At 38.7% G+C, this 23523-nt stretch overlaps 2 protein-coding genes across 5 annotated transcripts in view; one reads left to right on the forward strand and one right to left on the reverse strand.

Moving 5' to 3' along the window:
- bbs9 (Bardet-Biedl syndrome 9) overlaps positions 1 to 7661 on the reverse strand; it is a 155006-nt gene extending 147345 nt beyond the window's left edge. Inside the window, exons 1-5 of one of the 2 annotated variants that reach the window (XM_066690985.1) lie at positions 7550 to 7661; positions 4804 to 4924; positions 3662 to 3812; positions 2779 to 2843; positions 2386 to 2499 (exon numbers count right to left, since the gene is read on the reverse strand). In XM_066690985.1, coding sequence (XP_066547082.1) covers positions 2386 to 2499; positions 2779 to 2843; positions 3662 to 3812; positions 4804 to 4915 — 442 coding nt within the window. In that variant the 5' untranslated portion in view covers positions 4916 to 4924; positions 7550 to 7661. Of the gene's footprint in view, positions 1 to 2385; positions 2500 to 2778; positions 2844 to 3661; positions 3813 to 4803; positions 4925 to 7041 lie in introns of both variants that reach the window. The other variant, XM_066690984.1, reaches the window with a different exon arrangement.
- A 1031-nt stretch (positions 7662 to 8692) lies between these two features.
- On the forward strand, positions 8693 to 23523 carry nt5c3a (5'-nucleotidase, cytosolic IIIA). Of its 3 annotated transcripts, XM_066690745.1 has the most exons (10): positions 16109 to 16207; positions 17718 to 17826; positions 19954 to 20052; positions 20315 to 20384; positions 20718 to 20764; positions 20862 to 20947; positions 21176 to 21265; positions 21388 to 21550; positions 21925 to 22125; positions 22480 to 23523. In XM_066690745.1, exons 2-10 carry the CDS (start codon positions 17725 to 17727, stop codon positions 22579 to 22581), a joined length of 960 nt encoding a protein of 319 aa, XP_066546842.1. In that variant the 5' UTR covers positions 16109 to 16207; positions 17718 to 17724; the 3' UTR covers positions 22582 to 23523. The 3 variants fall into 3 exon arrangements, with proteins under 3 accessions (XP_066546840.1, XP_066546842.1, XP_066546841.1); XM_066690743.1 differs by lacking the exons at positions 16109 to 16207; positions 17718 to 17826 and adding an exon at positions 8693 to 8874; XM_066690744.1 differs by lacking the exon at positions 17718 to 17826 and having other exon boundaries at positions 16125 to 16207.

Here is a 23523-nt window from a genome sequence, read left to right on the forward strand (position 1 = left end):
TTGTTAAAACTCTTTTTACAAGTCATTTTAGCTGGAATAAACAAACAAAAGGGTTACTTAATCCCTACAGATAGTAATGTTCAGGATATTCCAAATATAACTTGCCACTTTTGGTTTGTATTTGCAAATACTGTAATTAGAGATACTTTAAGATGAAGGAGAGGACAATTTGTGTCTGAATATGTTGGCATTTTGACCACAGTAAATTACCTTTCATTAGTCTCCATTGTAGGGCTCTAAAAATATGTCTCCTCTCATAATCACAGTGCAAGATAAAAAGATAAGGAATAATGTCTAAATCATTTTTATAAAATAGAAATACATTAATGTGCATTAAATTATAATTTCCATCAATTCCAAATTCCAAGCATTGATGGAAGTGTTTTGTTTCCCAGAGGTCCTTTGCATCTATCCACCTTCAAGTAATGGTTTTGTAATCTGTTTTGCCAATTTAAGTAATTCTCTATTTAGAGTTTTTTCAATACCACATCTTAAAATTAATAATTTACATATTTACCTTACATGCATATAAAGGAATACAAATTCATCCTAAAATTAATGTTGGTGCTCTGAAAATAACCCATTAATTTAATAGGAAACCATACATAACTAAGACACCAAACAAAGATACAGCATTTGAGCATTTTTAGATTCCGCCATAAAATGTGTGATCACAAAATATATTAAAACAAAACATTTTAGGCATCTTCATATGCACAAAAACAGAACTATGTTGTATTTGTTCTAGTTCATTTTTTCAAAACAGACTGCAAAACATAATTTACAATCTCATTAGAAAGACTGATATGTAATGAATACATACTAATGATATAATATTGATGAGTGTTTAATTTAACAATAAAAAATACCTCCAAGAGTATTAGGAAACTGAGCATCTGGAAAGGGAGATAATTAGATTAGAGTAGAGCTTATACTGCCATCTTGTGGATTATCATATTTTTGTTAAGGCAGATTCTTTTTCATATTTATTATTCATTAAATGAGTGAGAGTCTCACAGACATTACCACCTCACATAAGGCGTTTTATATGTGAAACCGATATCTTTGAGTATTTGCTTATTAATACGTCAGAGCCAATAATTCAAATTCAACATTATTTTGCTATTAAACAACAGGTTAATTGATATTGTAATATCTGTGCAACAGAGTAAGCAAATGATACTGCCCATTTAAAATGTATTAATTGATATGTTTTCATTTTTAATTCAGAAGCATAGTGGCCTTGTCTTGGTTACTTGCAATGCAAAAGACACTTTATTGTGAATTAGAGGTTTAAAGCAGTTAAACATAACTACAATGTTTAAAACTGTTTAGTAAGATGCCTTCAGTTCTAATAGAAAAGAAAGTGAATGGAAAAAAAATACGTATGACTTTACAGCTAATTGGTTATTTCAGACACTATACTGTTTAAATGCAAATTGTCAGTAACTGCAAGAGTCAAATAGCGTTTAATACATTTTAATGTTCTCACTGTGTGGGCTTAATCTATCAGAATTTACACTGATTACTTCTCCCTCAGATTTATAGTTTCTATTTATTTTAGAAACAGCTGGCCAAAAGCAGGGCTTTAACATGTTTCTAATTTCCAGCACTGTGATGTTTTTGGAATAAATTTTGCTTGTGTTCTCTCAGATGCCTGTGAATACTTGGTACTATAAAAAGAAACTGACTGTGCCAGCGGCATCCAAGAAAAAAGCTATGATTTCTACAAACACACGCACACAAGTAATATCAGAACCTAATAATCAAAGATCAAGTAGTTGAGAGCATATCATTTTTCTATATGTACGTATTGTTATAAAATATTAATTTAACAAGTGTAAAACTGTGCATGAACAAGCCCTGACCATGTCAAAAACACCCTTTGCCTTCACTTTATTGAAACAATTATCAGTATGCAAACTACCATCTCCTTGGAATAGTGGTTTCCTTAAAAAAATGCAACCATTTCCTCTAGGTCCAGGTATTTCTCTTGCAATTATTACATTCAACCATAATCATATGTAAGCACGATTATAAACAGGTCAAGGACTGAAAATTAGAAAAAAATTCTGGAAAGAGTTAAGGTGCGACCCGGCAATGGGACACCATTCAACAGCATGATATTTTTAGACCATTAAATTATATAGTCAAGACAGGAATTGAAGCTTGAAAACTGAATCATGAATATGGTTCTCCATATCATAAAAACTGAAAAGCATGTGATTTATAAATGAGAAAAAATAAGCAGTGGTCTGTGGAAGCCCAGTGATCCACAAAGCTTCTTTCAGGTGGTTTCAGATTCAGAACAATATTGTTGTTAGACTTATTCACTCATTCTTAGGTGATTTCATTTTTTTACTCCACACATAATACTGTATTTACCAGTTACTCCACCGAAGGGACCATAAGTCATGTTACAGGCAATCCTCTGAAGATTGTGCTCGTACACTAGCCTTAATTGATACTGGACTCCATGTTCCACATTGCCCGCAGTGGCTAAAAAGAAAACAGATGGTTACAAAGTTATAATTTACATGTTTACTGTAATAATATATGACATTACAACACTTGTTTAGTGAGACACTCGCAAATTGTATGTCCAGTATTTGATGGCAGCTTTTAATTAAACACAAAACCTCTGGCAAGTAAAGTGTCACCACGACGTAATGGGTTTGGTATGAGGATGTACATTTTAATTTAACCAAAAAGAAAACAAATTCTATCTCAGTTTAAACAAAACATTTGGAGGGACCAAAATGAAGTATACAGGCTTACCTGCAACAGAATAAAGTGAAATTTTTTTAGGGTGTAACACCGCCAAGTGAAGCAGATCTGAACATCTAGACAAAATAAAAACACACCTTTAACGTCTGCAAGCTGACAGTCACACCACAAAAACACAGAGGTCCTCAGCATTACTGCACCAGCATACCCAACACATTTTTATAAGATGGAAATCAAACTTAGTACTCCAGTCCATACGTATGAATAGTAAGTTAATTTGAGATTACTTTACGTACTGTACTCCATTTACATTATTAAGAGGTTTTAATCTTAAGAATCATTTCAATCTCTGCGTACATTCTTAGAAATCAATGCAGTTTAAGAGAAACAAAATACGTTCTTTAAACTTCCCTTTCATTTTGCAATAACACCACAGTAAATGCACAAATACTAAAATATACAATTTCTACAATGAGAGAACTTCACAATTCCTGTCACACCCAGTAAACACAAGTAATTATGTCATGAAATTTCCTGAAAGTAATTTAGCAGATAACGACTGAAATGTCCACACGTTCTACAGTATGGAAGTTTCCTCGTGTACGTTTCATGTCTTTCATTATAAGGACATTGCTTTTTACTGTGTCTGAAATCGAACACTACAGAACCAGTGAAAGTGCTTGTTTTAAGAGTGCTGTCCGCATTGTAAAATAAAATCTCAAATTGTTTAAAATAGATAATCAAAGTGCAATGACCATGCAATATTTAAGATGCAGACCTTTATACTGAACACGCTAACAATGAGGGGGGTATTAAATTACAATGTGAGTAGCCCACTAAGCGTCTAAGCTGGACAGATCATAATATCGCAGTGTACTGTAAGACGCCATCTTTTCTTCTATGTGTCTGGTTAAGGAAGCAGGTTGACACTCACGAGACAAACTTGCCCACTTCCACCTGTATGATGGGGTCTTTGAGCTGCACCTCCAGGAGCTGCTCCTCCGGCTGCAGGGTCCCTCCAGGCTTCGAGGGGTGGGGGGTGTAGATGCGTAGCAGCCCCATGTAACTCCCCACCACGATCTTATCTGAACAGAACAACCACATCATCACAGAATCCAAAAAATAACCAGATTTGTTTTATTTATTATTATACTTCCGTTTTCTTTCTAAGGTCTGTTTTTTTAGGAAAAAGTCAAATAGGTAATACCACCCCTTATTACAGACACATTATTTGGTAAAAAGCACTTTTCTTTAATGTATTATAAATATAATGAAAGGCATTTTCTCCACTGTGGAAGCACTTCTGAGCTGCAGTTAAAAAGCCAATTAAGCTAAAAACGTCTAGTAAAAGTGATTTTATTAACATGCTGGAAAAAAAGAATGAAAGTAGTGCCAGGGTGCTTGCAGAGTGACCTGATTGTACACCTGACAGGCCTCAGTATAATCCACATGGTTTTATTAGACCTATTCAGATGTAATTTGCTGTGTACAGTGTTAGATCTGGAGCACTGGATACCTTGATCCTGTTCCAACAGTTCTTATTGTTTACTGGGGATTCAAAGTGGTTTGAAAAAAATAACAACCACCCTGATGTAAGACTACACTCGGCAGGAGTGTTACCCAGTAAATCAGAGGCAGCTTGGAAGCAGCAGAGAGGAAGACTCAAGAGACAGGGTGTGCAGTTTCCATGGTAAAAAGTCCTAAAAGAACATGAGGGAGCCAAGACAATGCAAGAACCAGCGCTTTCAATTCCCCTCACAATTAATTATGATAGTAGGATAATTATGCCCAGCCTCTGCAGAGGGAGGGTGTTTTCAGCCCAGGACTTGCATTCTTCCATATGTAAATCTTCCCTGCTTTGTGACAATGTATTACTACTTCTGTTTTTAAAGGTCTTATAGCCTTCAGAAGTTTTAAGAGTCTTTGTGTACTTTATCACGACCCGAAACTCAGTTTTGGATGATTTATTAACCTACATAAAGACTTGGTTTTGTACATTCTCCAATAATGTAGTTGAAACAGGTAACTAAACATTGTATGCCTTCTAAGAGCATTCCGTCATACATGTTGGCTTACCGTATCCACTACTGCCATTATCAACATCACCGACACACAAGCATCCTCGGTCGAATTCCTCCCCTTCTCCCAGTGTCACAGACCACCAGTCCCGAGCCTTAAACAGAGACATTGTTTCCTACTGAATAGAGAAATTAAAGGGGGAAAAGAAAAACATTTAAAATCCAGTACAATCACATTTTAATTTTTTTTTGAGTAATGGCATGTGGGAAAAATAATGTCTGGGAAAATATATTCTATATAAACTGTTTTTTTTTGTATCTGATAATGCTGAATACTCTTAAAAGAAGTGAGGGAAATTGCAGAGTATTGACTGCTCAATTTACAGAGCCCACAGGCAGGAACTGGACTGTGACTTAATTCCCACAGTGAATCGAATATTTTTTATTCAATACCTGCTTAATGACAGTTTTATAGTGAATGTATGTTTAAATAGCTATATTTTAATGTCATACAGATCAGCTGTGAATTTAAATTCTAAAAATAATACCAAATGCTCATATGTCAATGTACACTAAAGTCAGTGTATCCTATGATAAATGTCATATTACAAATAGTTATCAATAAAAAAGAAAGTAAATCTGGGAACTGTTTTTTTTTTGTTAACACAATTGTATTTCAACAATTACTTGGTTTGTTGTAATTCTTTCATGGAAGCAGTCACCATAATAAGCTGGGTCCAAAATCACAAAAGCGATTCAAAGACCTCTCCCATTGTACATCTTAATGATTTAATGTACAACAGGGCTGGTGTTACAAGTTGATATTCCAAAACACAGCATCATGCATGATTTTCAGCTGAATCACACAGTAAGCCTTTTTCCTATCCCCCCTTATAAATCAACTCAAGATGCTCAGTCCTGTCTGATGAAATTCCCCTATCGGGCATATATATCCATGTCACGGAGAAATGGTTCTGAGTAAAGCTAGAAGCCAAGGCGCATATGTGCTTAAATGATACTTTGGACATCTGATATAAACCAGAAATACTGCGGTTATTTTGTATCTATCTATACAGCATTTAATGAAAACCAATGTAATTGAAAAGGTTCCTCCTTGACCACAAACACAGAACATACTTCCTTTGGTGAAGAAGATGTTGAGAAGAAGAGAAAAGAGTAGGAAAACAGTTTTTTACCAGTTAGCAGTGCAAGGCAAATTCAGACAGGTGAAGTGTTATTCAGATTATGCAATTCACTCTAGGTACTATTCATTTAATTCATTCATTTTAAGTGTGAAAAAGGTGAGGCCGGCATGAAGATGCTGTTAACCTAAAATAGCTTTTTAAGCTGCAAATGTAATTCTCTATATTGCCAGTATCATCTTCAATAATCTCGGCAATGATAGTGTACCACATGACTGGGGATTGTGTTCAGTTGAAGCAAATCCTCTTTCCTAGTACCTGCTGCTGTATATGTGGAATAGGCAGCTAATCCACTATACTGACACAGAATCCTGGTCCATAGAAAGACCACTTTTTCAATTATTTTTGTCTTACTTAAGTCTCAACAGTGACAATTTAAGTGATTGATATGATTTATAAAAGGAGGTTGAGGTGCTGGTCACCGGGTGCAAGTGATGCTAGCTTTATCCCATTTTCTAAATGCTAAATTAAAGTCACCTTCTGCTGTCAGGATAATCTCTCAGGCAACCTGTCTAGACTTGCAAATGGATGCCCTTGTCAGACGGTTCACAAGCACAAAAGTGCTTTAATGTTGTACTTTTGCACAAAACACTTCACTGAAACACATCAAGGGTTGTACAATCTGCTGCACCTGTCTGCTTAGAGATGCCACCAAGGCACAATAATACTGACTGTGTTGACTGTGAGCGACTAAGCATTATTAAACCATGACACTTAACCTAATTGCTTTGGAATTTTGTACTTTAATGCATTCTGTTAAGCAATGTTATCTGGACGGTCTCTATACAGAATAAATATAAAATTATAAATCCGTTCCCAACAAGATTGTTCTATTTATTATTATTAGGTGTTAGAGTAATACTGTCCGCTACTATTTTGATACAAGATAACGCGTTTCAACATTGTATCCACAATCACAACTAGTTCACCCAACAGACATATGCATTGCATCCTAAGAATAATACTGGAAAGTAAAGCCGTAACATCTTCACACACACAATAGATCAACGTTGCTCCAGCAATACGCTCACCATTAACTGACCTTGTGTAACTAGGTGCATCAGCAAACCGCTGTTTGCGCCGATCATACATACCTCTCCAGACTGCCGCTGTTTGTTCGTGGTGAGTTAGGATGGTCAGTGTACAGATGCTTAGGTATAAAGCACTAACACATACACAAAGCCAGCCGTCCCACACCGGGACGGAGGTCCGGTCAGGCACTGAGTCCTATATCCGAGCAGCACATGGACACATGCCTGTGCAAAGCGGGTCCGAGTCCAGTTCTTCTCAGTGCGCTGCAGGAAGGCTAGTTTTCAAAACGCACTGCTTTTCTGGTGCTTGTCAGCGAAGCATGTTGTTGTTGTCGCCCGACTACGTGAAAAGCTGTCAAAGTGTCACGCCGGGCATGAATGTAGAGAGAGCAACGGCCATGGCGAGCGCTCACAACAGGTAAGCACTTCACCTGTGTTTCAATGAACTACTTAAAGGCCAAGGAATGAATGAGCGGCTCACTGGTTAGCACAAGGGTTGGACAAATCCCAGTCGTGTTTCTTTTCTCCTCGCCCTAAAACTAAAGGTTGCGTGTGTTGTGTAATATTTTACCTCTGCGAAACCGTGCCTGTAGGGGTAGAAGTATCTCCAGTTGCTGCCGTTCAGTGCAATTCACATTTCGCTCCCGTCTCCCCAACTTGATACCATCTTGCTGTTGTCATAGCACTGACACCAACGAACTGGGCTTTGCTACGGCGCAGGCGCGGAAGTTACAAACTAATGTGCCGCGCAGATTTCTGGGAAATGGAGTGCAGCTGTCGAATCGATTCCAAATCTCCCGATATTACAAGTTTTTGGCCTATTACATAATGGAAATATTTTAAATAACAATAATGCATATTGTGGAGATGGCTGTTATAGGTATGGGTTGTCGTTTATTATTTTCAGATTTGTTTTAGGTAAATGTGTTTTAACATGTTGAACTGATTTAGTTGATAGATCGTAATTTAAATGATTCCCAAAATATGAGTTACATAAAAAATGCAAATCGGAGTATTTCCAGAAATTCGAGAACACTTTTATAATCTAAATTAATGTCACTAGATGTCAGTGTTGCACCAAATAATGATACACAATTCTGGACAGCCCAAATATGTAGGCTATGCGGTTTAAAACTTTATTTATTTTTCTAATTTACAGATGAGCACCTTTAGGAAAAACTAAAACAAATTATAAATGCATGTATGGAAAGACACAATCATTTTTACCCACGTCTTATAAGTCTTGTCTGTCATACCCCTTCCTTCCCTGTATGTGTAACACTACCGGAAGACACCGCGTAGAAAACGTCCCTGTGGGGGTTTATGTCATACAACCGCATTCAAATCCAATATGGATTCCTTGCTTCCGATGCGTGTGCAGGAAATTTGCAAATAAATACACTGAGAAAATAATAAATCAATACATGCATCCATAAATACATACATAAATAGGTGCATGTCCAGGTATCTATTTATTTCAACATGTATGTATAATATCAGCATTTATTTATTTCAACATTTATTTAGTGCCTATCTATTTATGAATCTGGGTATTAATGTTTAATTTTGGCATGCATAGTCCTCAATAGATGCCAGCCTGTCCATCTTTGCCTGGTGTGGCTGATAAATGCGGTTATGATGCCTACACCCAGCCTGCTGTTGTCAGTGACAGTTGCATGATGGGGGAAGGAGAGCCGCGGTGCTGTTGACAGACGGAGCTGGTTGCCGGTGCTGCTGCTGTATTGAATAGGGAGAAGCATGGACAGGGTCGCGGTGGCAAAAGTAGGGGCAGTGGCCAGTGCCAGTGTGTGCGCCCTTTTCGGTGGCGTTGTCTTGGCCCAGTATATATTTACCAAGAAGAAAAAAGCGGGCAGGAAAACCAAGATTATTGAGATGGTGAGTTCACGTGTGCCTAGCTAGACTGTGGTTTTCTTTTAGAGGTCACCGGTGTGATAGTAATACTATATCAGAGGGGTTATTTAAAGTAGCAATATGCAATAAAACAGAATATCCCCTACACTTGTAAATGACGAAATTGTGCATTTGTTTCACAGTAAATCGTAACTATGTGTAACCTTGTTGGTATGCTAAGCATGCGTCCCAGGTAGCAACATTTTTGTTTTGAATCTGTGTATGGTAAGATTTTAGGGTATTAGGTTGTAAGATGTGACCCTGAATTGATAGATTGTGCATTATGTGCTAAATGAATGAGAGCGCATGCCCATTGATTGAAAGGGCTGACCGTGTAACCTGCATCTTTAAAATGTCAAGACTGATCCTCCCTGCATTTTAATATATGTAGGCGGATCTAATGGTTTGAAAGGGGATGACAGCAGTGACACTTCACGGAAGAGGCCTACACGGCATGCAATCTAGTACTGGTGCAAACAATGCAAAAATCACAGAACTGAAACCCAAGCTTATATATTCATATAATTTATAATATCAGGAAGCCTTACCAAATATTACTGGAATGAGCGATGTGATACTGCTGTCTTTTAATATTTCAGCACAGAAATTGTCTTAAGATGTGTATGACATTGTTAGTGCCTGTGGTAAACATCTTATTTGTTATCATGTCAATTAAACCCAATTCACTACTTGTAGGACGTGTGTAAATAGCTGCATTCATTCATTCGAGTGTAAGCCTGATCTTATACAGATTAGATTACATAACGTACTCCCTACTTGCAGAAAAATAAAATAAGTATTTTATTTTATATACCAATCATGAGGATTTTGGTTAGGCTACCTGACTGTCTAACTGTTAAAGCTAAACATGGATGGTGCTACTTCTTACACATTAAATTAGCCATATGATGTCATAGAATCAATTATTTTGCAATGTCCTCATTTGACTGTGAAGTTCAGACTCATTTTTCATTTAGGTTATTGTTTTAGTTTTTTATTACAGTAATGCATCTGCCAGATGTTTTTGAACAGCATGAGGTTACAGCACCCTTGATGCCTTTCAATAGGTCAGTACATCTTAAATACAGATGATTTTTGGGTAACATTCCACCTGCATTGCAAGACCTGCAAGTGTTTTCCTTCTATTTTGGAATAAATAGAATCTTGATACCGTCCCTAAGCACTTTAATTATGAAAAAGGACTAACGCCTAACTTTATATCTTATGCAGGTGGTAGGAACTGATTGCCATGTTAATTACAATTACGAAAATTGGGGATGTAATAAAAGATTGTTAAAGGACCCTTTTTTTCATCACGGCTTCTCAATAAAACATCTGTGAAATGATGAGAGCATTCCCTCTGTAACAGACTAGTGGAAATAGTCCACAAGACTAATAAATAAAATAGTTTTGACGTCACAATTAATTGAATACATAGGTAATATCCAAACAAAGAAAACTCTGTGTTGTTTTTTTGTTTGTTTTTGTATTATAATATACAGACGGGTGACAAATTAAAAGAAAAACTAACATAAAGTGTGTCAGTAAGGTGTTGGGCACCACAAGCCGCTAGAACGGCTTCAGTGCTCTTGGCACAGATTCTACGAGTCTCTGGACTCTACTGGAGGGATGGACACCATTCTTCCAAAAGATATTCCCTCATTTGGGGTTTTGATGATGGTGGTGGAGAGTGCGGTCCAAAATCTCCGATAGGTGTTCAATTGGGTTGAAATCTGGTGACTGTGAAGGTCATAGCATAGGAGTCACATAGTTTACATACTCATCACACCATTCAGTGAGCCCTCGTGCCCTGTGGATGGGGGCATTGTCATCCTGGAAGAGACCCCTGCCATCAGGATAGAAATGTTTAACCATAGGATAAAGGCAGGGCTTAATTTGTGCCAGTTCCAGATGGATCCGGATCCGGCACCTCCAGATCCAGATCCGGGACTTGGAGGCTCTGACCTCTCATATTGGGACCTGCACTTACTTGGACAGATTAGGTTTTCTCTCTTTAACAAAACATGTATACAAATTAAAACATGTAATGAAAACAAAATGGTCAAAAATAATAGTAATTAAATAATTAAAAACCATACCTGTTGCGTAGTCAGGCGATCGTGTTCATGGCAACAGGGCATGTGAATGTCGGCGGTGGTGGAATTTTGATGGCGAGATAGAAAGATACAAATAATGTCTAAAAAGTCAATCACATTTATTTTCCAGTCAATGTGGATTCAGAAGATATTCAGAAGATATCTTCTTGTAACTAGTGATAATGCTAGTTATAATAATTAAAGCCTCAGCAAGCACATTCCAAATAAAACAAGCACAAAAAAATGCATCTGTAAAATAAAAATCAAAAAGGTTGGCAAGTTTATTTTGCTATGAATAATGGACATGCTGCGATAGTATTTTATTTAAATGTTGCTTTGCTCATTATCATAATTGCATTGAATAATAATGTAGCTGAGTTGCAGTATTGTGGCTTTTAGTAGAGAAAATAGGTACCAATAATAGCCTGTAATCTTTTTGTTTAGTATAAACAAGTATGGCTTGTTAGTGTAGTCCAAGGGTCGTCCATTGGTTTGTTTATGAGTATGATCGTTATGTTCAGTTTTGAATAGTCAATTGAAAGTAAGCATTATATGTGCATTCCTTACTTTAAAGTTTACAGTAACTTGGTGTATATGTGACCCATGTATTCACTTTGTAGAGGGCTGCTCACTGTATTTGTTTCAAGTACTTAACTTGACTCAGGCTACATTGTCGCTAATGCCATCATTATAATAATATATTTTTTAAATGTAATGTGTGCACATTTTTACTATATTCTAATATTCACACTGACCACTAGGGGGAGGTCAATTTATATGCTTCCAGTCTCAAACTTCATCCCAGCTGCATTAGCTAAATTATACATCTATTTTCATGAAAGTTTGTTGTCTGTAGGAGTGTCTCAAAAAAGAAAAGAGAAAACATAAAATTCATAAAAGCAATTATTTTGTACAAAAAAAGCTGTGTTCACAGAATTAGAATAATCAATCTATGGCTAATTATCACAAAACTGGATGTGATCAGTGCTAACGTATTTATGAAATAAAAAATAAATAAGTGACAGAACAATTAATAGGATCATCAGTCCTCTAGTTAATACGGTCCAGGATGATGCACTCTAATGAGAACATGATCATTAGATCATTTTTGTTTGTTTTCTTAAGTCAACATAGAGCCAAGAATAGCATGGTCACAGACATTGTTCATGTCTGTTTTATCAGTTGTTGCTTATCTTGTCTGTGTCTGTGCTGTTGTATGGGTCTGGCGCTGTGGAGCCTCATTGACGCTCTTCTGTGAGAACAAAAGCAATATGGAGGATGCCCTGAGATAGCTACTGATATTTTCCTGATATCCTGAAATGGAAAATCAATCATGAAGCACCTATATCACATCTAGTAATTCCAAACTCTTTGAGCTTGCACTTTGTCCTTTTTGAGGGGAATTGCTGAGGAAGGACTGATAAAACACTTGCAACGTAGTCTGTTTTTTAGTGTTTATCGCTGTCGGTAGTGCTGAGAACATATGTATTCTGCCTTAATGTTACATTTTTTAAATGCCTGAAGCTTTGGTAACATGATCAAGTCGCATTACATAACGGCACTACCTGCAGTCTGCAGAAAGACTATTGCCAGTTAGCAGTCACTTGGATACTCGAGTTTTGCTCACAATAGTTATGTATAGAAAAGAAGCCTTATATTTCTGTTTTGTTTTGCTTTACTTTAATATTTTTTCCTTTCATGACGAAACTGAGATACTTTTTTAGTGAACTTGAGCCCCACCCAATGATACAGTTATCAAAGCTTTCGGTATGGGCTGTAGGTCGGCACCAGGTTAACTGGAGAGAGCTGCAGGCCTCTGCTGAGAGATAAAATCCAGAGTTATGTCATTATTATCAAAGCAGCCTTTATCACAGAGCTGCATGTGGTTTCGCTGAGAATTTTGGGTTCCAGAGAAAACACAGAAATAGAGGAGTCTCCATGGCAACCAAGCACTGCATTCCAACAGGTTTGGGTTCTGCTCTACAGTGTCCATTACACTATTTGTTGTGTGATTTATTATAATTTAATATCCTAGGGATGCACTTATTCATTTTTTATTTTTCTTTATATAGATTTATTTGTAACCAGTTAAAACGGTATGTATAATGTAAAAGCCCCCCATTATGGCATCTTCCACTGAAACCCAAATGGAGCTCAGGTAAAACATTAGGCAATGACTACTTAGTATAACAGTGATTAAGTTTTACTTGGAAATTTGAATCATTTGACCTTCCTGCCATGTTGCATTTAGCATTGCGAAGAGTGAACCCCATTATCTCTTGGCAGGAAGATCTAATTGATTTTTCGAATACCCTCTGCAATCTCCACATATGTGGCAAGTTGAACTCCATCACTCATATAAGGTACGGAACATGAGATGCATAAAGAGGGGCTGATTTGAAAACGCATTTCTTGGAATTCGTGTGTTTTTATACCAAGTAGCCTAGCTTTCTTTAATGCAATATTCCACATAGCACACATCACGTTGGGAATTCCCATGTGTTATCTTTTTAGAACAGTTGTCCTAGTGTTGTACGTTGCTGGACTTCAGCCCTCATTGTGTAATTCTCAGATACCTTTCCAAGGAGCATGAACAGTTGCGACATCTGCCACAGGTATTGATTATTTTCACCTTAACCGGCAGCAAGCCATATAGGCAGAGACTGACGCACTAAAGCAAATGGACTGTGCCAGTTCTCTGAACCAATGCCAGTCCCCTTGTCCCTACAGCAAGGTATCTGCGGAGTGGAGGAAGGTGACATCAGTGGGATATTTTCCGTCAACACCAACTGTAATTAAATCTTTTGATAAACATGAAAGGGGTCACTGGAGATAATGGGTACTGTCTCCACTGCAAGCTGTAGCTTTGTGTAGTCAAAGCTCAAGTGGAGCATTTTGTTTGTCTAATTCTTCACACATGAAAAGCACTATGGGGAACAATTGCTTTAATGCCTGTATTCCAGATTTGTGTCTAGTATAAAAACAGCTGAGAGTGAGGTTTTTTTTTTATTTCTGTAGTTTAAAAGGTAATTTACCTTTGTGTGTACATTAAAACAGCACTGCAGACATAGCCCAGAGTTCAGTCATTAATTTATAACAGCCAGAGCAATGTTCAGTGAATTATATTAACACTGGCATAATTAATTATAAAGTTGATGTTGTGTTCCATAGTGTAACAAGCAGCCCAACCATATGTCTTTCTCTTTCTGTAAGGAACCTCCATATGAAAATATCCTGAATCTGAATTGTATCTCATATTATCAGGACATGGTCAAAATCTAAAATTTGAGTTGCTTAAGCAGCGGTTGATTAATTTGTGTTGTTATATAAAGACATCCATGTTTACATTATTTTCACATTACTATTGCTGCCATTATATTTTTGGTACATGGTGTTGACATTTTAAAGGCAATGTTAAATATGTGGGATGGGCTTGGAAAGTGAAAGTATATATACACTCACCTAAAGGATTATTAGGAACACCATACTAATACTGTGTTTGACCCCCTTTCGCCTTCAGAACTGCCTTAATTCTACGTGGCATTGATTCAACAAGGTGCTGAAAGCATTCTTTAGAAATGTTGGCCCATATTGATAGGATAGCATCTTGCAGTTGATGGAGATTTATGGGATGCACATCTAGGGCACGAAGCTCCCGTTCCACCACATCCCAAAGATGCTCTATTGGGTTGAGATCTGGTGACTGTGGGGGCCAGTTTAGTACAGTGAACTCATTGTCATGTTCAAGAAACCAATTTGAAATGATTCGACCTTTGTGACATGGTGCATTATCCTGCTGGAAGTAGCCATCAGAGGATGGGTACATGGTGGTCATAAAGGGATGGACATGGTCAGAAACAATGCTCAGGTAGGACGTGGCATTTAAACGATGCCCAATTGGCACTAAGGGGCCTAAAGTGTGCCAAGAAAACATCCCCCACACCATTACACCACCACCACCAGCCTGCACAGTGGTAACAAGGCATGATGGATCCATGTTCTCATTCTGTTTACGCCAAATTCTGACTCTACCATCTGAATGTCTCAACAGAAATCGAGACTCATCAGACCAGGCAACATTTTTCCAGTCTTCAACTGTCCAATTTTGGTGAGCTTGTGCAAATTATAGCCTCTTTTTCCTATTTGTAGTGGAGATGAGTGGTACCCGGTGGGGTCTTCTGCTGTTGTAGCCCATCCGTCTCAAGGTTGTACGTGTTGTGGCTTCACAAATGCTTTGCTGCATACCTCGGTTGTAACGAGTGGTTATTTCAGTCAAAGTTGCTCTTCTATCAGCTTGAATCAGTCGGCCCATTCTCCTCTGACCTCTAGCATCAACAAGGCATTTTCGCCCCCAGGACTGCCGCATACTGGATGTTTTTCCCTTTTCACACCATTCTTTGTAAACCCTAGAAATGGTTGTGCGTAAAAATCCCAGTAACTGAGCAGATTGTGAAATACTCAGACCGGCCCGTCTGGCACCAACAACCATGCCACGCTCAAAATTGCTTAAATCACCTTTCTTTCCCATTCAGACATTCAGTTTGGAGTTCAGGAGATTGTCTTGACCAGGACCACACCCCTAAATGCATTGAAGCAACTGCCATGTGATTGGTTGTTTAGATAATTGCATTAATGACAAATTGAACAGGTGTTCCTAATAATCCTTTAGGTGAGTGTATATGGATGTGACAGCCCCTTATGTAACAGTCAGTCTCTAATCCTGTATTGAAGCAGGTTATAGTTTTGTTTCCATACTTGCAGCTGTTTGTAACTAGAAATAGGAATCTGCAGATCATAGGGCAAAATATACTGACCACAAAATACAGATGCATTTATATCATGGAGCTTTGTACAGTAAATCCTCACATAAAAGCGGTGCTCTCTTGTTCTACCTTGTTTCCAAAACCCTAAATCTTCAGGTTTCAGACATCTCACAAACTGGGTGTCTGAAGAGTCTCCTCTATGTTTCCAGTAGCAATTGCGATGTTCTTTCCCCCGTCCTTGCAAGGTTGCCCTTCTATTTGTGTTGCAGCAAGTGTGTTGGTACAGTGGGCAGGCTATGTGTAGCTCTGTGTTTGTGCGTCAGGGAGCTCTCAGCTTGCAGGAGGGGATTAACAAGTCTATTTTTGGCTACGCCCCCCAGTGCACATTACACTATATAAGCACTTGTCTGACAAACAGAATTTTCTTCTGTCCAGTCGTGCGCTGTACCGTGGAACAGGGTAAGCCTGCTTGTGTTTGAGTGTGTGGTTTGGTTGCGTGCGCCGCTCTTGCAGCTTGACTCAGCTTTGTGCTGTGTTTGCAGATACTGTTTTTTTTTTTTTTCTTGGGGGGTTCTTTTTGACATTCTGTTCAGCTGTCTGGAAAGAATGATTCAATGTTTTTTTGGTTCTTTTTTTTTTTTAAGATAAACTAGGATGAAATGTGTCCATAGTAAAGCAGCAATATTGACTGCTTGCTTGTTTTTGCATTTATCTATTTGCTTGTTGTAAATGTTTCCCAGGTGCAGAGGATTGGTTGTTTTTAATTGATAAAAACTGAATTTCAAGTGTGATTAAACAATTTAAGACCTGCATTGTAGGTGTAATGCTGGACAGTTCAGTTACTTCCTATTTTAAATTGTAACAAATAGCAAACTGTATAGTGATTGCATACATTTATTTTTAGAGTAAAATGTATTTTGCACTTTCTATTGCAATGGACTATAGAGCTGTGTAACAGACCAATACCCAATCTTTACCCTTTAATTCTTTAATATTATTTAATATTCACATTTGTTTGCATTTTGTTCAGTGATTTAATAAGGAATTGTAAGCGCTCCAGCAGTTTTCAGACTTCTACAGCATATGAAGTGTTCTCTGTGTTTCCACAACAGTTCAGCAGAATAATAGCGAGTGAGATTTTGCATCATCATTCACAGAAATAAATCAATCATTAAAAGCCCGACTTCTTTACTGCAAAAACAAAAGGAGACAATAAAAGGGGCTGGTGTGCGTATTGCACTTTACCCAAGTCCTGCGAGGGCTTTAGAAAAATTCAATTCTAAGGCATAATCCTGTTACATAACTAAAGCTGGCTCCAAATGTCTCAAGCTGAGAGACTGCATAATTCACAAAGCTGAAACCTCTGCAGATACTGAAGCAAATTAGCTTTTTCAGCAGACTGAAGTTAAATAATTTAAATAATATGCCTTACGCTATTGTTCAACTTCACATTGAATACGTTTCTTATTTAACAGCAGACTTTGTACAAAGAATCTACAAGTGAGCAGAAATGTAGGGAATGTGAGGCTGAAAAAAACAAAACATAATAATAACTAACTACAGGAGCAGGAAATATGTCTGCTCAAAGTGTAGGTTATCTGTTATCTGGGGTAGAAAATGTAACTTTCTAAACTAGTCATCAAAGTTTACAACCAACACTTACTGAAAAAAGCAACACCAGCTGACTGCTTTGGCTTAAGTTAGTGCTTTTGAACATTTAAGCTCGGAGACGATCATCTTTCCATAGATGTATGGTGTGACCCATATTGTTACCCCACCCCACCCCACCCCACCCCACACCCCTCTTCCTTTCCGGAGCACATAGCTTACCTAGTCCCCCCAGCTCGGCAATAGTTCAGAGGTGTGCATGACTTTCAGTCCCTCCATCCCCCTTCCCCTCAGACAATCTGTTTGATTTGAATTCCTCCCAGACTGAGGTGTGATAAGCTGGTTCGCTTGTATTTGGCAGCTCGTCTATGCGATTGCCGTGGTTGTGGGTGTTGCTGGTCACTTCGGCAGTCACAGTCAGACAGAGTGAAGGATTGAAGAGGGAGGCCTGTCTCCTGCCCAGCACACAGGTACTACCCCTGGATTCCATAGCTCCAAGAGCGGGGGGCTAGACAGCCCAGGGAACAGCACACCTCTCCTTTCTCTCGTTAAGGAGGCCTGCAGTTTTGGGGCTCACTGTTCTCCAGTAGATACTTAACAAAACCATATACAGTGCAAGGCTCTGTTCCTCAGTTAAGTGCGGTATCTCCGTCCCCGGGTTCTTCAGCCTCCTTTGTTGTGCTGTAACCCTGACACACTGAACTCTTATTGAACCGCTTTGTGTCCCGGGGACAGATCAGCGATTCTAGTAGAACACGACACAGTGGTCAAAAAAGGGTTTGTTAGCCATGTATGGACTGCTCAGTCCTAGTTCAGAAGCAGTTTCTAAAGTTATAATCCAGAAAAGACCAAAAGACTGAACTTTCTGAACCGACTGTAAAGACTGAACAGAAATCTCTTCTCTGTAAACAACAAAATCTTGATTCCTTTTTTGACCATATACAATAGCAGTCATAGGTATCATATATATAATGAGAGAGAGAGAGAGAGAGAGACAGACAGACAGACAGACAGACAGACAGACAGGCAGACATTTAATCCCATGCTTTAAAGGCAACCGAGTTACATTTTGTAGTTAAATGTCATTGTCACAGGATTCTGCAGTAAACGGTTTCTTCAGAAAGGCGAGTTGCTAGAGTTGCTCTAACCTGATCAGTGGAGTCTGTTGCTGGGCACTGGCCCTCCTTCACCCAGGTTTGGAAATGCACTTGTGGAGTGTCAGCCATGGGGACATATTCCTGTGCTGATCCGAAACCTGCGTTGTGGTTCCAGTCTCTGTAGCTGCAATATCCTTTGTTTACTACACACCAAATACAGTAGCATCAGCATTTCGATGTCCCAGACCTGCTCTCTGGTAAGACATTCTTGGTCTGAGTGGCACTCAAAACAACATCTGCTTTTCGGATCGTCCGCCCAGCAGGATCTTTCATTGCAAATTGTAGGTATTGATATACAGAGTGTTCCCAGACTGACTCAGCAGTGGTGTATAGAATTACCCCATCTGAGGAGAGTTACTCCATAATATTGACCCTAAACATCAGGATGTCATCACAGGAGACACCACAGGAGACACCACTAGCATTGCCTGTTGCTATATCTGGAGTGAAACTACTGTTATTACCATGCTGCAATCAGTGTTGAAGCCTGTCATGAGTACTGCTGGGTGTTTTCATCAAAAATGTTATGTATGTGGAGGCCAACCTAAAGGTGAAAATGCTTGCCCCAAATCTTTATGAGAGTTTTATCCTGCTGTTCCAAACATTGCAACAGTCAACTCTTTTTCAGGCATAACCTTTCATTACACTGAATCCTGTCGCTGGGTTTTTCTATAATTGTCTGTGGGGTGTCTTGGTGGCGTCTCTTCTTCCTGAACTATTAAAATCCTTGCTCTCCCGGGTGGTATTTTAAGGCTTGTGAGGTGATCAGGTCAGAGTGCCATGTTGTGTTATTGAATCTCCTGCTGCCCGCTGAATTATTGGAGTACGTATTGTGTAGAGCATTTAGCAAGAATGCCACCAGTGCTCTTCAGTTCAGGGAGTGTAATGGGAGTTGTCCCACTGAGGTGCGGTGTATTGTTCTCAGGTTTTAGAAGACACTCCCTGCAGGTTTCTAAGGATCTTTTGCTGCTTTGTTTTAAGCATTACATACAATAGCTTTTATTTTGAGCCTTGTTTGAAATTACTGTGCAGCGTGAACAGATCCATGTGAATACTTATCATACTTGCTAAAATGCTCTGTTAGCATAAGGTTTCATAAATATTTACTGGGCAAGTCCCATCCCGACCTAAGATTAACAGTCTGTCTAAACACTGGTATAGAAACAAATTGAAACTCCTGCATTCGTTAACAATAACAGCGTCAACAGAGCAGCTGCTCAAGGCCAAGCCTCGGTTTCAAGTGGACACATGCATGCACATTCAGAGGGTATCCTTGGCAATACCTTGGCAAATAGCAAGTGATGCCACATTGTATATGCAGTGTCCTGTTGCCAAATTGCATCCTAAATACATAAATACAGTTAGCTGAGGAAATAGTGTTATTCCAGTATAGTGCATTGCTGTCCTGTTTAATGATATCTGTCTGTGTGCTGTTTACAGATGCCGGAGTTTGAGAAGAGCACCGTCCACATTAAGGACCCAGAGAGAGTGGAGGAGATAATATGCAGCCTTATCAAAGGAGGAGCCGCCAAGCTACAGGTACGGGAACATCCCGACCACTTGGCAATGCTCTCGCAGCATGGGCAGTGCCACCTGGTGGAAGAATAGTTCTATGACAGGACTTTTGTTTTGGACAATAAACCTCTGGAGATAAATGTGTATATTTCTAGTGTGTTTAAAAAACCAAAGGCCAGTGTACATAGACTTTAGTGTAGTTGCTTTATAAACAAAGTACTGAGCTGCATGTGCTCCTGAACAATCAACCCCCCTTTTTATTTTTTCTTGTTTCTCAAATTCACAGATTATTACTGATTTTGACATGACGTTAAGCCGGTTTTCTAACAATGGCAAAAGATGCCCCACGTGTCACAGTAAGTGTCCAGACTACGATATATAGTATATAGCATATATAGCACTCTTTGCGTGCACGGAATTATATTAACATACTGAAGTAGGTGCTGAAATTTTATTTGCTACACACTGCTATTTAATCACTGTGATGTGTTTAATTCTGCCACTTGCAAATACAACCTTTGGCTTTAGGATGCAGCTGAGTTCTGAAAAATATGGAGTTATATTTCTGTTTGTGTTACAGCTGTTTAAGTAATGTACATTAATATAGTACAGTAATAAACAGTAAAATGTACCATTTTATCTTGCGTGACGTGTTAAATAAATTAAATGTATGTTTCTGTTCCATGCAGATATTATCGATAACTGCAAACTGGTCACCGAAGAGTGCCGAAAGAAGGTAAGAACAATATTTTAAAGTTCATGTATGCTGTTTGTGTCTTAGCTAATGAATGTAGTTCACTCTCATGAACCTGTGACAAACTTGTTCCTCGCAGCTGCTGCAACTGAAAGAGACCTACTACCCAATCGAAATAGACCCGAACCTCACCATTGAAGAGAAGTTCCCTTTCATGGTGGAATGGTGAGTCAGAACTCTGCATTACTATTAAACTCTCCTTCTGTCTTCAATGTGGGACATTAACCATGATCAATGTAATAAACATTTGCATACTCTGAAATACACCCAGCTGGTGCCCTGCAGTGTGACAGGCAGGTGGTGTTTTTAACAGCAGGTACATGAGATGAGTTTACAGGTAGTGACAAACCCACTTCCTTACTGAACATGCTTCCTATTGGGTTGTTTTTGCAGGTATTTCAAGTCCCACACTTTACTAATCGAACAACGATTACAAAAAGACAAGTTGCCGGAGGTCGTGCGGGAATCGGATGTCTGTCTTAGGTAAGACGGATGCTTTTGCTGCTCTGTGATTTGCAGCCCGGGTGTTGTGGCACTCTCTGCACGGTGTTCTTTGCGCCCCTGGGACTCGCTCTATCTGATCGGCGGCTGTGTTTAATTGGCAGGGAGGGGTACGAACAGTTCTTCGACAAGCTGCAGGAGCACAGCGTGCCCATGTTCATCTTCTCGGCCGGCCTGGGGGACGTGCTGGAAGAGATCATCCGCCAGGCCGGGGTCTATCACCCCAACGTCAAGGTCGTCTCCAACTTCATGGACTTCGACGACAAAGTGAGTCTGGCAAGGTCACTGATTTCTGTGCCTGCCTAGTTACTTACTCCAGATAAGCAGGCATTCGATGTAGCATTCCATATTGTAAAGTATTTAAACTCATTTACTGATAACTTTTCGTTGTCTTCTTTAAGTTACCAAGTGGTTTAATAAATAGGGGCGAGCTACACACTGAATTGCATTCTTAAGATGTTTTTGTTTGTATAGCAAAGAAAATGCCATGGTTTCCATAATATTCCAGGTAATACATTTTGAGTGGGAATGTGATCAATTATGCAGATTGCCCCTTTCTTAGCTATACCATGGCATTGCCACATTAACCTGGACCTCCTTAGTTGTTAGCATTAAAACGCTGCTTGCTTCCTCTGCTGCAGGGAGTGCTGAAAGGGTTCAAAGGAGAGTTGATCCACGTGTATAACAAGCACGATGGTGCGCTGAAGAACACAGAGTACTTCAAGCAGCTCAAAGACAACTGCAACATCATCTTGCTGGGCGACTCCATGGGGGACCTGAACATGGCAGATGGAGTGTCCAACGTGGAGAACATCCTCAAGATCGGCTTCCTCAACGACAAGGTACGCCCACCCTACTGAAACCACCCACATGCACACACACACACACAATTGCATGTCAGTGCTTTCTGTTATTCATTTTATCTACATCTCAGATTATCAAAAAAGTTTCCTATGTGATTGAGTTTTTAACATGCTGCTGCTGCTACATAAAACCAACTAAGATCAAATTCCATGTTATATTCAAGGATTGTCTTCTCATTGTGTGAAGTTTTTAAAATGTTGATGTTTACATACAAAGCAGTACCAAAACCACTGTGTTCAGTGCACTGGGATACTTGATACACAAGGCATGACAAATGAATGTTTTGTACATTGCACTGTTTCTAAACTACTGCACTTGTGTGTTGTCTCCAGGTGGATGAGCGCTTGGAGAAATACCTGGACTCTTACGATATTGTTTTAGTGAAGGATGAAACTATGGAAGTGCCCAATTCCATCCTTCAGAAGATACTTTAACCATTGCTCTCAGCAGGACGACTGGACTAAACTGCTTTTAAACATGCACTGCTTTTTGATTTTGTTTTTTGAAAACTGTTTTTCCTTTTGGAAGAATTGTTTGTATCATGTATGACCTTCTTCTCCACCGTGCTAAAAACTAAAAGTGTAAAAAAAGTTTAAAACAAATCTACCCATCACCCTTTAAAAAAAAATTAAAAATAAAAATTAAATCATTAAAGGGACAACACAAGAGAAACCATGCAAGTGTTTGAAAACATCTAAAGTATTGTGACACCAAACAATAACACCCCAAATGCCAAAAATAGACCATTTATGCTTGATTTTCCAGAAGTCAAGCTCCAATATATTAAAAACAATTTCAAAATGTTGGCTAACAATAGCCTATTATGGTAACATCACCAAGCTGCACTTGAAGTCGTCTTGAAGGGGTTTAAAAAATACATAATGTAGGTATAGAATGGTTTGGTTAAAACATCCTCTCTCACGCAGACGAGAAGGCAGTGATTTGGGATGTATATTATACTGAAAGCTAAAAGTACAAACAAATTAATCTAGCCACTTGAAATACAAATAATTACACAACCAAAGGACGCTATGTTCTTATTCAGTGCCACCTTGAGATTTGTTCATTGCAATCAACACAGTAGCTTTTTAAGACTCTTGTTTTGTTCCTTTTAAAATGTAGGCAATATGCCTTCTTGGAGTTTGAGATTTACACTACCTCTTTTTTTTTAGTATTCTGGTTTGTCTTGTGATTGTTTCTTTTTCTATGTAACAAGTTTGTGTTGTTTACTCTGTGGGTAAATGTGAACAGCTCCATGTCTTCAGAGCAGTAGGCATTGGAACCTCTACATCAGCCACTTGCATGTTGCCTTTTGTAAAGATTGTTGAAATCAAAAATGCTTTATTCAAGACCAGCAATAAATAATTTGTAGAACA

This window comes from Amia ocellicauda, chromosome 18 (assembly GCF_036373705.1).
Source record: "Amia ocellicauda isolate fAmiCal2 chromosome 18, fAmiCal2.hap1, whole genome shotgun sequence".
NCBI lineage: Eukaryota > Metazoa > Chordata > Actinopteri > Amiiformes > Amiidae > Amia > Amia ocellicauda.

Coding starts and splice junctions, on each gene's coding strand:
- nt5c3a (XM_066690743.1), top strand. CDS start 8,737: ATGGACAGGGTCGCGGTGGCAAAAGTAGGGGCAGTGGCCAGTGCCAGT. Junction 21,551..21,924: donor TCATGGACTTCGACGACAAA/GTGAGTCTGGCA, acceptor CCTCTGCTGCAG/GGAGTGCTGAAAGGGTTCAA. Junction 22,126..22,479: donor TCGGCTTCCTCAACGACAAG/GTACGCCCACCC, acceptor TGTTGTCTCCAG/GTGGATGAGCGCTTGGAGAA.